General features: G+C 45.3%; 2 protein-coding genes across 2 annotated transcripts; both read right to left on the bottom strand.

Annotated features, from left to right (window-relative positions):
- Positions 1-63: 63 nt before the first annotated feature.
- On the bottom strand, positions 64-2,471 carry c1qbp (complement component 1, q subcomponent binding protein). The gene is made up of 6 exons (XM_057055562.1): positions 2,070-2,471; positions 1,439-1,589; positions 1,282-1,372; positions 1,085-1,180; positions 872-997; positions 64-553 (listed from the first exon to the last, which is right to left on the bottom strand). The coding sequence occupies exons 1-6, from the start codon at positions 2,323-2,325 to the stop codon at positions 404-406; spliced, it is 870 nt and encodes a 289-aa protein (XP_056911542.1). The 5' UTR covers positions 2,326-2,471; the 3' UTR covers positions 64-403.
- A 523-nt stretch (positions 2,472-2,994) lies between these two features.
- Positions 2,995-11,917, bottom strand: dhx33 (DEAH (Asp-Glu-Ala-His) box polypeptide 33). Its single transcript, XM_057055537.1, has 12 exons — positions 11,546-11,917; positions 11,038-11,198; positions 10,463-10,690; positions 10,198-10,368; positions 9,242-9,427; positions 9,020-9,131; positions 8,715-8,874; positions 8,353-8,441; positions 8,148-8,275; positions 4,784-4,987; positions 4,627-4,713; positions 2,995-4,398 (listed from the first exon to the last, which is right to left on the bottom strand). Exons 1-12 carry the CDS (start codon positions 11,754-11,756, stop codon positions 4,090-4,092), a joined length of 2,046 nt encoding a protein of 681 aa, XP_056911517.1. The 5' UTR covers positions 11,757-11,917; the 3' UTR covers positions 2,995-4,089.
- Positions 11,918-17,417: the final 5,500 nt, after the last annotated feature.

Below are 17,417 nucleotides of genomic sequence, written 5' to 3'. Positions count from 1 at the left end.
GAGGTAATAAATGTAATTTAAAAAGTTAATAAAGTAAAGTAATAAGACCATAAATCCTTCCAATAATATCAAACATTTTTATTTGACACCTTTCTAGAGATACATTGAAATTTGCCATACAAAGTCTTCCCATGTTTTGATCGGAGAAAAGTCTGGATTATTTAACAGGAACTTTCTAAACTCAGTAGCTGTTAATATGAATGTAAGTATTTTCATTCAGTGATGTGTTTTTACTGTTTGGAGTTCATTTTCACAGAGGCACTGACAGAAAAGCAAGCTATCTACAGTTTTATTTCTCATTCATCAGTCCTGTACCACATGCTTTACTCTCACCTTACCATCAACAGTGCAACTGACCTAAGATGGGTTTTAAATAAAGGATGAATTAAGCAAAGAGTTCACATTAATTACATTTGACAAAGCCCTGGAGCTCTTCAAGGAACTTGATGTATTCTTGATGCTCCACTGCAGTGCTGAGCTCCATCAATTCATCGGCAAAGGTGTTGTCAACTCCCCGATCAGCCAGAAAGTCCATAAGGTGGTCGTAAAGGGCCTGAAAAACAAAGCATGTTTGCATAAATATGTAATCAAAGTTGAGGATAGTCTTAAAGTACTTCAAACTATATATAGTTATATCTCTATATATATTTATAGATAGCTACGGACGGACGGACAGATCCTGTAGAATTAAGTTGGTCTATGTACACCATCCAGATGGTACCAGAAAGTGATCCAGTTATTTTGGAACCTCTTTCAGAACCTTCAGAACCTCTGATAGTTGCAACACATTGAACTAAACCGAATACTGAGTGGAAGCACAGCTTTAAATTCTGATCATTGTCTATCTATGCATTGATAAACAAGTCATTACCCAGTCCAGGGAGTCTGTGTTTAGTGTATAACTGGTTTCCTTCCAGTCCAAGTCTCCTTCAGGCTGGAAACTAACCTCACGAATGGCAAAGATTTCACTTTGCTCCTCTCCTTCACCATGGCTGATCTACACAAAAGACCTATAATTACTACTGAGCATAAACCTGAATAGAGAATATTCAGATATGATGTTTGATTATTGCTGTGTGCTTACTTCATCTTCAGAGAAGTGGCAGTCAAACACCAAGGAATGTTTTGAAGTCTGTTTTGTGACTTCAACAACAAAATTTGGTGCAGACACTATTTCAGACTGGAAACAGGAAAAGAGAAAAGGTTTTTAAGTGAGAACTTTTCTTATTTTCTAATCTGGGCTAATGGTCACCTGTGAAAGCATCATTCATTCCAGCTCACCTTTTCTTCTGCTTTCTGCTGTCCTCCTTGCTCAACCTCATCCTCAAAGTTTGGAGGAATGCTGTTATTGACATTGAACGTGACAGTGATTCTGTAATGAAAGCCAAATTAACACATTTGTGTACCAGTCAGAGAATTCATAGTGTCCCAGCCTTACTTTTCTCCAGACATATTCCTGGTGAGTTTAGCCTCTGTTCCATTCATCTCAAGATCCCACCCTCCAGACATCTTTGGAAGACTTTTGTTTTTCTGGAGCTTCTTCTCCTCTTTGATTTCATCAGACAAAAAATCACCAAATGCTTTGTCACCTGGGGAAATGGTTAATAAAGAGTTTCATCAAATAACCTTTGTTCGGACAATTCTCACTCACTGTCTAGAAATATACGTTATATTTGCAAAGTAACTTGATTAACTATTTAAAGATGCAGAAGTGCAAATATAATCACTTTGCACAGGAGACGCTTCATTTAGCCTTTACCACAACCACACAACGCATCACCAGTCCTTACACAAAAGAGTTCCGTGTTTTTTCCATCAGTTCTGATACAAGCAATAAAATGAGGACAAGTTTCAAGGTGAGCGCTACATTTAGCCTCCTATAGCCATGGGATGCAGAGCTCATCCAGTAGAACGTCTACATTATTATCGACTTAAACTCTCAGCCAGGCAAACTTATAGGTCATCATCAACCAATGCAACAATGTGTCAAGAAGTTTTTATTGAACAAAGCTCGATTGTCGTTGATAGTGAGCTAGTTATCGTGCTAGCTTGGATCTATGTTAGCTTACCTTCTGTGTGTAGTGCTCCGCATCCACACGACACCGACGGGTATATCACTTTAGAACTGAACAGTTTGGGTCTGTATCCCGTGGAGGTGCCGTTGTTACTTAGCATCCAGAGAGCCCGGGTTATGGGCTGAGTCGTTACCGAACATGGGGAGCACAGTGCCGCGCAGCTGAAAGGCAGAGTCCGGGTTGTAGCCGAGCTGGTGGCAGAAGAAACGCGAACCGCGGCTCCAGCCGCACGAACAATGTGTTTCAGCATGGCTGGATGAGACGAAATGAGAATAGAATTAAATTGATAATAGTTTTTAGAGACGAGCTCGCCCCAAGTTCTGACACTACTGACAGATGACGAAAAACACGTGTGGAAGGACACATTGACCTGTCGTAACTTAACTATAACCTGTGAACCGGAAATAGTTCCTCAAAAATGCAGCACGATTTTTTTTAAATTTTATTTTATTTTATTTTTTTTAAAAATCCTAATGCTGTGGTAGACCTATTACACGACACGCATGTCAAATTTGAATTCGCAACTTAATATTCTATTAAGTCTGTGCCTAAAAATAAACGACTGTATGTTAAACAGCGTCTCCAGTGGTTGAAATGTCAAATAGACGCCCATTCGATGGATCACAGAATCTGCATTTTACAGGGGAGGGTAACATTTGCTCTAGAAATGTAGTGCAGTATTTCAGTAATTTTTACATAAATATTCAAATTGAAAAGAATATTCACTTTAATACAATACTTTATTTACTGACCCTGCTGCATATGTAGGAAACAATTTTATGTATCCTTCTAATGGTCATGAAGCCCCGCTACTGGAGGCTGGAGCTGTTTTTCCACACAACCTAATAGAGTCATACACGTGTGTGTGTATGTGTGTGTGTCTACACCAATGCATCAGACAAAATCATCAGTGTGACTATTTAATAGAAATGATAGCAATATTTATTGAAGCCTGTAACAAATGATAGACTCTTAATAACCTCAATAAGGACATGCATTTAAATTTTAAAACTTAACATGCAGCTCCACTGTTCCTGAATGTTCCTGCAGAAATGCAGCAAACATCTGCATGTGTTCTCCACAGCCGCCATTGATAAATTTTACATTCCGTGTTTTTAAAAATAACAAACACCCTGATTATTAAAAGAACTTTATGTCTGAAACATTCCTGAGTTTTGTGTAAAAAGCATTCTTGGTGTTACTCAGCATGTCGACAGGTTTAAAACACTTGAGTGAAAAGTTAATTCTGCTGTTATCTCTATGCATTGCATATGTTTGTGTTCAACATACATTTGATCAGTCTGTGTAGAGGCTGAATGACATACAAAAAAATAAGTGTACAACCTGGAGAACAAATCATGCCACTTCTCCCTGGGAATTGGTGGTTAGACATGCATCCATAAAAAAGGGTGAATATTCACCTTTGTCACTGTATATTAAAAACTACTTAAACCAATCTGATTGTCACTGAAATTCACACAGAAAAAAAGTGCGCTGTCCCTGCATATATGCATAAGATACTGTATCAGGTGGGATACATGATATACAATAGTACAGTTCTGAAACTGGGTTTTAAAGTCGTGTATAGATGACATTGAGTAAATATGATTTCTTTAACCATCTAAAACGTCTGAGAACAATTTAGGATCGAGATTTTGTTCTTGCAACTTAACTGATGTGTCAAACGCAAGTACAGTAGATGAATCTCAATGAGGGTTGATAAATTTAAAGAACTTCCTTTAAGATGTTTAACAGGGGATCAAATGTCAAGATGAAAAAAAATATTATAGAATTGGGAGATCAAACAGATTTCAGACATGCTGACATAGATTGACATAAGCAAATGTCAATCAGGAGGTGGTGAAATCCACAGAAGTAATCATCTATGCTGCTTCTCAGTTCTATGAAAAGGTCTTTATCCAAATTCAGCCTGGTGAAGAGTTTTTCTCCAGTTTTATTAGTTTTAGGAAGTTGACCCTCCTGAGATTTGCCTCTGTTGAGTTTCTCTGGTGGGTTAGCTCTTGGTGGTTCGCAGTTTGCAGCCAAAGTACTCTGGCGCTGCATCCAGCAGCCAATCAGCATCCACCAAACACAGGTCTCTCATATAGTAGCGGGAGGTGTGCAGAAGCTCGTTGAAGACTACATAGGCTGGCTTGGCCTGGAATAGGACGGAGGAGGGATGGATAGCCACAGGCTGGTGGGTGTCCAGAGCTAAGTAGGTACCATCAAGTTGCAGCTCGGCGGTGTTGATGAACATCCCGTGGGCAAGGCAACGGCGAATGCTGGCTGTGTCTCCGCCACAGGACTCCAGCTTTAAGTTCAGCTGGTAAAGACCAGAACTAATATTTAGTATCTAGGATATTTGATGTTTCATTTTACAGTTTGAATCTAAAATCTTTCATTTTAGTTCAGACCAGGAAGTGTAATCACACAACTCCATTCATGAAGGCATTAAGATTGGTGTTGTCTCAATTTAGCTGCATTAAAATTAACCTTTCCCTATCTTCCTTAAATGAAATGGAATCTCTTATCTTTACTTGATTGCATCTACCTTAAGACAAATATCCTTGAGTTGTGCCTGTACTTCTTTCACCAGACCCATGCTCCTGCTGTTGACAAAGTTCTCTCGGCACCACTCCTGTAAAAACAGAAATAAAGATCGTAAAAGCAAATCACCAACAGGACCCCGCTCTGCTCATCTTCCTCACCTTGTTACCGCTGACTTTTTTAAATGCCCTGTAAATGTTGAGCAGTGTCATGTGGTCTCCTTCACTGGAGATGAACTTCTTGCGTGCGGCGAGCACCTCCTCCCGCCGTGCTGGGGGGTTGTATAGTACATTGTCCACTGAGAGCAGAGACACGATGCTCAGAATTTCCTCTGAACAGAAGTAGTTGGTGGATAGCAGGATCGTCTGCGGGACGGAGTAAAATGTGGCAGGAAGTGTCACAATACTGTAAATATGGGTTATGTGTGTCGACCATGTGGCTACAGGCTGCAGGCGCACACAGTGTGTCAGGAATTTCTGGTGTTATTCATCTGTTATTCATTCTGTTGTTGTTGGCGCCGCACGAGTGGCAGCTTGTTACAGTAGCTCCGAGCGTGATTACATGCTTTAGAGTGTTTTTATACTTTTTTCGTGCCTCTTTTTGCACTAGCCTCAGTCGGAAGTGTGCACCTATGGATGTACAACTTGTGAGACTATACATTTGTCTTTTCGTTTTTCTGGGACTATTTCAATCTATATCAGCTGACCCCTTCAGCCATGGCTCCATTGTTTACACCCAGGAACAGCTGTTAGCACTGAACAACACGAGGGTACTCCCCGCGGAAAGACCGGTGATCCCCACGGAATTAAGGAGGAGAAGGAGATGGAGAGCAGGGACGAAGTGTCGGGAGAAGAAAAGACGGTATAAACCATCCATACCGTCTGTCATCATGGGGAACGTGAGATCTCTCCTTAATAAAATGGATGAGCTGTCGCCGCTAACCAGGCTACAGAGGGAGTACCGGGAGTGTAGCCTCATGTGCTTCACAGAGACCTGGCTGAATGGACTCTCGCCGGATTCACATGTCACCCTGGATGATTTTAAACTCGACAGGAAAGTTAAGGAGAGCGGTAAGAGGAAAGGAGGGGGCATTGCAATGTTTGTGAACGATAGATGGTGTAACCCAGGGCACATCAGGGTGAAGGAGCAGTAGTGCAGCAAAGACATTGAACTGCTAGCGGTTAGCATTCGGCCCTATTACCTCCTGAGGGAATTCTCGCACATTATCGCAATAACCGTGTACATCCCTCCATCGGCTGATGCTACTGCTGCCTGCGAGACCGTACACGCCATAGTGTCAAAGCTTCAGACATCACACCCCCAGTCCCTCCTCCTCATCTCTGGTGACTTTAATCATGCTTCTCTGTCCTCCACTCTCCCAACATTCACCCAGTATGTGAAATGCTGGGATGCATACACCTCCTCACCAGAAGGTGCTGAGAAGGGGGGATAAGGAGAGGCAAGGACAGCTACAGGAGGAAGCTGGAGGAGCGCCTCAAGGGGAGCAATGCCAGAGAAGTCTGGAGAGGCCTAAAAACCATCTCAGGCCACACAAAGGACAGTGGGAGGGGCCCTGAATCTGGGGGCCAGGACTTTGTAAATGAGTTGAATTTCTTCTTCAACAGATTCGACTGTGCCGCTCCTCCCTCTCCCACTCACCAAAGCCCAGACCTGACTGTGCTGTCACATCACCATCCCCCCTCTCCCCCCGCAACACCTCTGACACCGGCAGCTCTCTTCTCACACCACGCCACCTCCCTCCACCCCCTGCCGGATCGACCCTCACATTCCAACCCCCGTCCTCACTCACCAGGAGTCACACCTCGCCTCTCCATAACAGCTGATCAGGTGAGGAAGGAGCTGAGGAGGACCAAGACAAGGAAAGCTACTGGCCCTGATGGCATTAACTCCACACTACTTCAGGACTGTGCAGATCAGCTCTGTGGAGTACTCCTGCACATCTTTAACCTGAGCCTCAGCCTGGAGAGAGTTCCAGTCCTGTGGAAAACATCATGTGTGGTTCTGGTTCCTAAGACTGTGGACGCCAGGGAGCCCAACCACTTCAGGCCAGTGGCTTTAACCTCTCACCTGATGAAGACCATGGAGAGGATCGTTCTCACCCACCTCCGACAGCTGGTGGACGGCAAGATGGACTTTCTACAGTTTGCATATTGACCGGGCATTGGTGTGGATGGCGCTGTCATCTACCTGCTGCATCGGTCACTTTCACACCTAGAGGGCACCGGGAGCACTGTGAGAGTCATGTTCTTTGACTTCTCCAGTGCCTTCAACACAATCCAGCCATCATTGCTGAGAGGAAGTTGGAGGGAGCCGGAGTCGACTGTCATCTAGCTGCCCGGACCACCGACTACCTCACCAACAGACCGCAGTACATGAGGCTCCGCAACTGTGAGTCCGATGTGGTAGTCTGCAGCACTGGGGAACCGCAGGGTACAGTTCTCTCTCCCTTCCTCTTCACTCTCTATACATCTGACTTCAGCTACAACTCAGACAGTTGCCACCTCCAGAAGTTCTCCGATGATACAGCCATTGTTGGACGTGTGTCTGAGGGGAACGAACTGGAGTACAGGGAGGTCATCACCAACTTTGTTGCCTGGTGTGAACTGAACCATGTGCGCAACGCCAGCAAGACAAGGGAGGTGGTGATCGACTTCAGTAGGAAGGTTCCTCACATTGCACCCGTGAACATCCAGGGTTTGGACATTGAGAGGAGGAGTGGAGGAGTACAAATACCTGGGTGTTCACCTCAACAATAAACTGGACTGGACTCACAACACAGACGGCCTGTACAAGAAGGGCCAAAGCCGTCTCCATCTGCCGAGGAGACTGAGGTCCTTTGGAGTGTGCAGAACACTGCTTAGGACTTTTTATGACTCTGTGGTGGCATCAGCGATCTTTTAGGCTGTGGTCTGCTGGAGCTGTGGAAGCTCAGAGAGGGACAGGAAGAGACTCAACAAACTGGTCAGAAGGGCTGGCTCAGTCCTGGACTGTTCTCTGGACTCCATTGAGGAGGTGGGTAAGAGGAGGATGTTAGCCAAGCTGACATCAATTATGGACACCCCCTCTCACCCCTACACAAGACTGTGGGGGCCATAAGCAGCTCCTTCAGCAGCAGACTGTTACACCCACGGTGTAAAAAGGAACAGTTCCGCAGGTCATTCATCCCAACTGCTGTCAGATTGCACAACATCCACAACTCTTAATGTAGCACCAATAACCCATGGGTGGCATATTTTTCTGCACTACTTAATCATACTACCTCCGAAATCTCTTATTTGCACATTCATTTTTCTTCATATAGTCTAATATTCCCTTCTGTATATAAATTTCCCCCTCTGTTTATAATGTAATGTACATAGTAATGTACATAACAAAATAGTTTGTTTTTTTCTTTTAGTGTTGTATAACACTGGCTACTTCTGTAACACGTGAATTACCCCGATGTGGGATCAATAAAGTTTTATCTTATCTTTATCTTATCTGTATAATGCATCATTGGTTTACCTTGGCATATTTGGGTTCTAGAGGGAATCTCGCCATCTTCTTCCCCAAAGCAGTGAGATGAACCTGATCTTCCTTCATCTCTACAGCTCCCAGCAACTCCAAATGCTCCACAGCTGAATGTACGGCCTCTAAATAGACAAAAATGTTGGAATGGTGATCTCTTTGCATGCACAGAGGGACCCACTGAGCCAAATAGCATCTTTACCTGGAGGAGGTTTAGACATGAAATCAAAGTTCATCACATCTGGGATCCCCAGCGCTGTGAGCTGCAGCATCACGCCAGCTAAGTTACACCTGCAGCATTGAAGGATACATATATGAATAAATCTACATGCAGCAGATTTAGGGCCCTGGTAGGTCAGGCTGTTGGGGGACTGGGCTGAGAAGCAGAGGGTTCTCAGCAAGGTACCAAACCCACAAATGGTCTACAATGAGCTGGCAACTCACCCATGGGTGTACCCTGCCTTCACCCATATGTAGCACCCTCACCGCGACCCCGAAACAGCGCTCAAGAAAACAAAATGAAAGCAACAGATTTATGCACAAGTGGCATTTTAGAGTAAGTACCTCTGAATTTCAGGTACAGTCATTGGGACAAGGTTGTCAAATTCCTCCTCCGTGTAGAGGCGATAGCATGAGCCTGAGTCCTCCCTACCAGCACGGCCCGCTCGCTGCCATGCCTGGGCTTTGGAAACCCGCTGGACGGCCAGAACCTCTAGTCCACTGCCTGGAAAATACAACACATCAGCCACAGGATAAAAACAATCAAAGTCCTTTATGGATTCTGACATTTCAAAAGCTTTTTTGAATGTGTCCAGTGAAAAAAGTGAATCAGGTCAGATGTAATCTGGTGTGTGATGAGTATATCTAACCAGGATTAAAGCGTTTGGCCTTCACCATCCCTGTATCAATAACGTATTTGATCCTGGAGATTGTGACAGATGTTTCTGCGATATTGGTGGACAGGATGACTTTCCTACATCCCTGAAAAAAGGTTGACACATAAAAATGTATTTAGAAATGAACCAATAAAAATCCAAAAAGGAGCATCTGAGACTCAGAATCCCTCCAAGTTTTGCATCTGCTGAATTGACCTTTGGAGCCGGCTGGAATACTCTGAGCTGCTGTACTGGGGGTAACGATGCATACAGCGGGAACACCACCATGGGACCACAGCTGTCAGGGAGGTGCTTAGCGATGTCCCGACACGTCCTCGCCAGAGCCTCAATCTCCTCCTGGCCTGTCATGAAAACTAAGATGTCATGTGACGGAGGGGCTTCCTGTGCATAAACAACAACAAAGGATTGCATTAGAGCGTAAGATAGAATTGTGTTGAAGCAGGACAGACACTTGTGCATAGGTTTGTGGGATGTGATAACAGACAGAAGATTTCCCTTAGCATTCTACCCAACACCACCTGATTCTACCTGTTCAGACGGCCCTTAATCAATTGTATATAACTTCAGATGTATGTAAAAACTTCACAGTGGCTCATATAGTGAAGGATATTAGTGCTTTACATAAGCATTCAGACCCAGGACTCTCATCTGAGTATGTGCAAATGCACCTGTTTGCACAATTAAAATATAGTTTAATTTTACCTACGGGGATGAATAAAGTACATCTTGAATCTTGAATTTAGGAGAATGGAACACAAGGCAGCTGTGTACAGCATTAGTTATGAAAGACAATCCAAAACAAAAAGAAAACTAAAAAGACATAAATGGTATAGGCATTTCACTCTTATTTACAGACAAAGAAGCACAAATGTGTAAAACATTAGCAAATGTTATTAAGGTGAATAACTTGCCTGTGCCATAAATGAGAAGGGAATATGTCATTTATACGCCTCTAGTGCTATTTTAATAGTTGCATATCAAGAATCCAGAGCACCTCACACATGACATATACCCCAAATGCAGGCCAACACTGGCCCTATGCCATCATCAACATACACTTGTTATATAGAACCATGTAGAACCACATGGGAAGTTGACAGGAAAGTACTAAAGAAAAGCACTTGCCCTTGATGTTCAAAAGCAACATTTACCTGATGGATCTGGAAGATGGAGACGAGCGCAGCGTGAAGATAATCTGACTGTGGCTGCTTGGTGTAGTAGATCTGAATGGGATGCTGCCTGCCCTCCAGGTAGAGCACAGGTGACTTGTTGAAATATTCAGAGAACAAATCCACATCCATAGTGGCTGACATCACTATGACCTGAGCAGGAAGAATGGAAGATGACAAATTGAACATTTGAAGGATCATCACAGAAAACAACAGGAAAAACAATCAAACTGAAGTGTCCTCCTACCTTCAGGGGAACCTTACTAAATTCCCTGCGTCTGCGCTGGGCAGTTTTAACCACGCCGAAGAGCACGTCCGTATTCACAGTGCGCTCGTGAGCTTCATCCAGGACCACCACAGTGTAACGCAGCAGTAATGGGTCTCCCATGGCCTCACGCAGGAGCATGCCATCGGTCATGAACTTCAGCTTGGTCTCAGAAGAGGTGACATCCTCAAAACGCACCGTGTACCCAACCTGAAATTACATTTTAGGTGGCTAATTTTCCATAGATGTGCTGAATCGGTGCTGCATCTACCGTATGGCAGTAAATGTGATCAGTCTGCACAGAATACATATATCTCAACAAAAATCAGGTATAAAAATGAGCATCATCTTCATAATCATGAATTGTAACTTTAGCAACCTGAAATCTGAAGATCTTTCCATGGTACATCTACCATGTAATTTTTAACTGTGTTTACACAAAACAAACTCTTACAAATTTAACTTCAAGATTTTCCCCGTAGCAAGAAAACGGTTCCTGGTAAAGCATCTTAAGCCTATAATATTTGGATAGATAAGGTAAAATCTAAGGGATGTACCAGCTTGCCGAGCTGAGTTCTCTTCTCCTCAGCTACCCTTCCTGCCAAAGAAATTGCAGCGACTCTTCGGGGTTGAGTGATGGCAATGATACCCTGTCGTCCGATTCCAGCCTCATACAGGTACTGGGGGATCTGAGTGGTTTTTCCAGAGCCTGTCTCACCTGGTTTGTTAAAGCCAGTAAGTTAAAGCATAAAGTACAACTTAACAAATAATTCCAGAAGAAACTGTTCTTGATGACATGCATTTCAATCTGTAACACTCATCTTGTCCAATTATCTAATTACCTTTCGATTGATTTTAAAATGCTGTATTTTCCCTTTAAAACAGAATGTAACTGCGCAAAGTCAATGAATAGCTTGGTGATAAATTCAAAGCACGAGTGTCGTACTAAAGTAACAGTGTATTAAGATATTCAATAGTTCGAGACGATCTTTAATAACATGTGAATTGTTGGACCAACAGGCTAACAGTGTTAGCAGTCTTAGCATAGAGCAGCTGGGATCTGACCTATGAGAATGGCGCTGTGCAGAGTTCTCAGTTGGTTAAGCAGTTGAAGTTTCGCCTGGTAGATTGGAAGTTGTTTTCTCTGGATGTCTAGCGGAGAAGTAGCATTTTCTTTCCTCGTCAGCAGCATCACAGGTTTGTTCTTATCGAGACGGAAAAAAACAGACCCCGGCTTGAATTTCTTAGCCGGAGGAGGGTCGGGATCGTGGGGCATGGTCTGGAAAATTGTCTCGATGACAAAGGTCCTTTTAAGATTGTTCAATCCCAGATACAACAACAACTTCTAAAATGACAGAAAAGGAAGAGTCGCTACAGATGTTTTGCAACGGCTGCAAATACCTTAGCAGAAGCACGTGGTAATTCCGGCGCACATGTCTGACGTCACTAATATGTATTCAATCTGGAGTTTTAACTGTCACTTGTGTGTACTGTTTTTCATTGTCACAAATAGGTGAATATTCATCAGATGTTCTCTCTCTTTCTCTCCCTCATATATATGTGTGTGTGTGTATGTCTATGTATGCCGATACACACACACACACACACATATATTATATATATATATAGAAAAGGAATTTATAATATAAATTATATATATATAAATTTCTTCCTCGCCCTCCTGGACAGTGCCTCCTTCCTTCAGACTCGGATCCTCTACCAGAGGCCTGGGAGTCTGAGGGTTCTGTGCAGGATCTTAGCTGTTCCTAGGACTGCGCTCTTCTGGACAGAGATCTCTCTCAACTCAGGTTGGGTGTTACTGCCCCTAGTGTCCCATTCACTACTGGGACCACTGTTGCCTTCATGCCCCACATTCTCTCTATCTCCTCCTTCAGCCCTTGGTACTTCTCCATCTTCTCGTGTTCCTTCTTTCTGATGTTGCTATCACTCGGGATTGCTACATCTATCACCACCACTGTCTTCAGGTCTTTATCCACCACCACTATGTCAGGCTGAGTGGCCCCCACCATCTTGTCACTCTGGATCTGGAAGTCCCACAGGATCTTGGCCTGCTTGTTCTCCAGCACTTTCAGGGGTGTCTCCCACCTGAACCCTGGGACCTCCAGTCCGTACTCAGTGCAGATGTTCCTGTATACCAGCCACCTGGTTATGCTGTTCCATGTATGCCTTGACTGCCAATATGTTGCAGCCTGCTGTGATGTGCTGGACTGTCTCAGGGGCGTCTCCACACAGCCTACACCTGGGGTCTTGTCTGGTATGGTAGACCCTGGCCTCTATTGCTCTAGTGTTCAGGGCCTGTTTCTGGGAAGCCATGAGTAGTGCCTCTATGCTGTTCCACAGCTTTATGGAGTTCTGAATGAACTCTTTTAGTGTCCTGTTGATGTTATACAGCTTCAGGCATTGACCTGAAGGGAACATCACAGATGTGCAGGACAGGTACAAATACCTGGGGATCCCGCAGGCAAATGGTAACCATGCAGAGGCAGCTAGGAGGTCAGCCACAGCTAAATACCTAGAGAGGTTAAGGCAGATCCTGAAAAGTCAGCAGAATGGTAAACATAAGATCCAGGCCATAAACACCTACGCCCTGCCAGTAGTCAGATACCCTGCTGGGATAATACCCTGGCCACTGGAAGAGATACAAGCCACTGACTTAAAGACAAGTAAGCTCCTCACCATGCATGGAGGGGTTCACCCTAAGTCCAGTGTCCTGAGGCTGTACTGGAAGCGAAAGGAAGGGGTTGAGGACTAGTAAGTGTCAGAACTACTGTTATATAAAAAAGAAAATCTCTTCCTCGCCCTCCTGGGTGGTGCCTCCTTCCTTCAGACTCGGGTACTCTACCAGAGGCCTGGGAGTCTGAGGGTTCTGCGCAGGATCTTAGCTGTTCCTAGGACTGCGCTCTTCTGGACAGAGATCTCTGGTGTGGTTCCTGGTATCTGTTGGAGCCATCTACTCAGGTTGGGTGTTACTGCCCCTAGTGTCCCAATCACCACTGGGACCACTGTTGCCTTCATGCCCCGCATTCTCTCCATCTCCTCCTTCAGCCCTTGGTACTTCTCCAGCTTCTCGTGTTCCTTCTTCCTTATGTTGCTATCACTCGGGATTGCTACATCTATCACCACCACTGTCTTCCGGTGTTTATCCACCACCACTATGTCAGGCTGGTTGGCCACCACCATCTTGTCAGTCTGGATCTGGAAGTCCCACAGGATCTTGGCCTGCTCGTTCTCCAGCACTTTCGGGGGTGTCTCCAACCTGGTCCCTGGGACCTCCAGCCCATATTCAGTGCAGATGCTCCTGTACTATTGCTCTGGTGCTCAGGGCCTGTTCTTGTGCAGCCATGATTAGTGCCTCTGTGCTGTCTTTCAGCCTGGCCTTTGTCAACCACGGGTATGTTTTCTCGATATCAGACACTTCCTCAATTTGTCGGTGGTACATTCCATGCATGGGCTTGTCCTTCCATGATAGCCCCTCAGGTTCCTCCTCCTTGGTGGGCTTTTGTTGCCTGAGGCATTCACTCAGCAGTGGGTCAGTGGGGGCCATCTTCTTGATGTATTCTTGGAGGCTTGTTGTTTCCTCCTGGACAGTAGTTCGGACACTTACTAGTCTTTGGCCCCTTTCCTTTTGCTTTGTGTACAGCCTCAGGACACTGGACTTAGGGTGAAACCCTCCGTGCATGGTGAGGAGCTTCCTTGTCTTGATGTCAGTGGCTTGTATCTCTTCCAGTGGCCAGGGTATTATGCCAGCAGGGTATCTGATTAACCTCTGTCTTAACCTCTGCAGGTATTTGGCTGTGGCTGACCTCCTAGCTGCCTCCTCATGGTTACCATTTGCCTGTGGGATCCCCAGGTATTTGTAACTGTCCTGCACATCTGTGATGTTCCCTTCAGGTAGTTCAACCCCGTCAGTTGCGATCACCTTTCCCCTTCTAGATATCATCCGCCCACATTTGTCTAGCCCGAATGATATCCCTATGTCTTTGCTGTAGATCCTAGTGAGGTGAATCAGGGAGTTGATGTCACGCTCGTTCTTGGCATACAGCTTGATGTCGTCCATGTAGAGGAGGTGGCTGACGGTTGTTCCACTTCGGAACTGGTACCCATAGCCACTCTTGGTGATGATCTGGCTGAGGGGGTTTAGGCCTATGCAGAACAGCAGGGGGGACAGAGCATCTCCTTGATATATGCCACATCTGATGCTCACCTGCACAATTGGCTTTGAGTCATAGGCTTTCTTGTAATCAATCCTGGCAGTGCACAGGTTGGTGTGCCGCATCCTACAGCCCTGGGCGATTGCCCTGTCGACCAGTAGCTGGTGTTTGGCACCTCTGGTGTTGTTTCCTATGCCTTTCTGTGCTCTGCTCATGTATTGATCCATGTGCCTGCTGATCTCAGCCGCTATGATGCCTGATAGGAGCTTCCATGTGGTGCTGAGGCAGGTTATGGGCCAGTAGTTGGTATTGTGCCCTTCTGGGGGTCCTTCATTATGAGGACTGTTAGCCACTCTGGGTGGTCCCCTGATGTTAGCAGCTGGTTCATCTGTGCTGCCAGGCGTTCATGGAGTGCAGTCAGCTTCTTAAGCCAGTAGGCGTGGATCTTATCGAGCCCTGGTGCTGTCCAGCTCTTCATTTTGGACACTCTTGTTTGGATGTCTGCTAAGGTGATAACTACTGGGTCTTGTTCTGGGAGTTGGTTGTGCTCAGTCTGTAGGTCTTGCAGCCATCGGGCAGTAGTGTTGTGCGTTGCCTCTTTCTCCTAGATACTCTTCCAGTATTGTTCCGTCTTAGCCTTGGGGGGGTCTGTTGTCATCTTGTTGCCCTGCCATTGAGAGTAGACCTTTGCCGGGTTAGTGGAGAACACCCTGTTTATTCTCCTTTCCTCTACTTCTCTTATGTACCTCTTTATTCGGGTAGCCAGGGCTGTGAGCCTTTGCTTAGCAGCCTCCAGTGCCTCAGGTATGGACAGTTTGTTGTACTTCTTGGGCCGCTCGGTCCTTGGATTCACGCCTCTACTTAGCTCTGTTAGGAGGCTGACTTCTCTCCGTGTTGCCATGATTTTTGCCTCTAGCCTTCTCCTCCATGGGGCCATTTGCTCCTTATGGCTGTTCATGCGCTTCATCTTATAGCCAAGCATCTGTAGGATTACCGTTGCTGCTGCATACATCAGCTGATTGGTCTCAGTGATGGTAGTGGTAGGGATGGTTGACAGTGCCGTGTTCATGTCCTCCAGTAGAGATTTGTCTGGTACTTTGTGTGTTAGCCTTGGCAGGGAGGTAGTTGAGTTCCCCCAGGACTCCATGATTCTCTCTCTCAGGTCAGCTGCCCTTGTCCCGATTCCGTCTGTCATTGGGGCTGTGTACCCAATCTCGATATTGGGGGATGATGATGAAATCACCCCCACACTGACCTGGCGTCCTGGCTCCCCTTTGCCGTAGGATATTTGTACCGTGGATGAGGCACACCGCCGTGCCTCATCAATCTCTAGCTGTGATAGCAGCCTCTTATTGCGGATATTCGAACACTGAGTTAAGAGCCGCTTCTTAGTCAGTGAGGATGTGGGGTTTCGAAGTACCCATTTCTCCCACATCCTCTGCATGTACCCTCTCTCGAGATTGGGTACACAGCCCCAATGACAGTTTATTCTTGTTCTTCTTTAAATTGCTCTACTGGTACTCATATGAAATAAGCAAAAGAAAAGGAATTTGCATTAAATTAAAAAAAATAACAAATATGGCTTCAGAATCAGTCATGGCCAATATCCATCCACGGTAAGGAATATCTCACTGGTAATATGCTGTAGGGATATTTACTACACTTTGGCATGGTTTGTACAGAGGACAGACAGACAAACACTTAGAAGCTTATTAGGGTGAGTGTCGACATTAGTGTTTTCAACACACTGATTTGAATTCTAGTATGTTGTTATGTTTGTTACAACTACTAAACACACAAGGATGGAACCTCTGAATTCAAACAAAACTCAAAGTAAAAGATTTATTTACAGTATTTACAAAAATTTACAAAGGTGCAATGGTGACTCGAATGTGCTGTAGTGAACCGTGTGGGAAACCAACCACAAATAGAGCTCTTCAATTGGGGTGATGTGGAAACCTTGGAAAAAAGCATATCCTGCAGGAAACAAATCACCAATGCCTCCTAGGAGAAACAGACAGCATTAAAAACACAGGAGCATGACAGTACCCCCCTCAATGGGCACTTCATTGCGCCCTGCCCGGCTTGTCCGGATGGTCCCGATAAAAATCCCCCAAAAGTTCATCATCCAGCATGTGGCACTGAGGGACCAATGACCGTTCTTCAGGACCATACCCCTCCCAGTCACCCAGGAACTGATCACCACGTCCACATCGCCGGATATCCAAGGACCTTGTAGGCTGGGGCACAATCACTCATAAGGGGGTGATGGGGAGGCTCAGACAGAGGGACCAGATCTGATTCAGAGATTGGCTTCAACAAAGACACGTGGAAATTGGTGTGCACCTTGACATGAGGGTAGCTTGAGATGTACAGCAGAAGGGTTCACAATTCTGTCCACCTCAAATTGCTCAATTGTAAGGTCAACTTCTGGGAATCCACCTGGAAAGGAAGATCCTTCAACGGCAACCAAGCCTTTTTACCAGGATGAAAGGGTGGAGCCTGCTTCCGAGTCTGTCAGGAAGAGCGTAGGAGAGCAGCCCAAACTAATGCCAAACACCTCTGCAACACCGCAAGTTACCTTGTGCGGAGGGCACCGCCACCTTGCCCTCTTGGAAGTCAAACGTAGGAGGCTGGAATGCAAGAAAAGCCATAAAGGGAGACGTTCCTGCGGAGGCTGAGACAAGAGAGTTGTGTGCAGACTCTACCCAAGAAAAAAACAAACTCCGGGAAGCAGGATGACAGGCCGAGACACACCGCAATGC

The sequence above is a fragment of the Takifugu flavidus genome, chromosome 14, assembly GCF_003711565.1.
Source record: "Takifugu flavidus isolate HTHZ2018 chromosome 14, ASM371156v2, whole genome shotgun sequence".
Classification (NCBI taxonomy): domain Eukaryota; kingdom Metazoa; phylum Chordata; class Actinopteri; order Tetraodontiformes; family Tetraodontidae; genus Takifugu; species Takifugu flavidus.
This window is presented reverse-complemented; position numbering and strand designations above follow the sequence as displayed.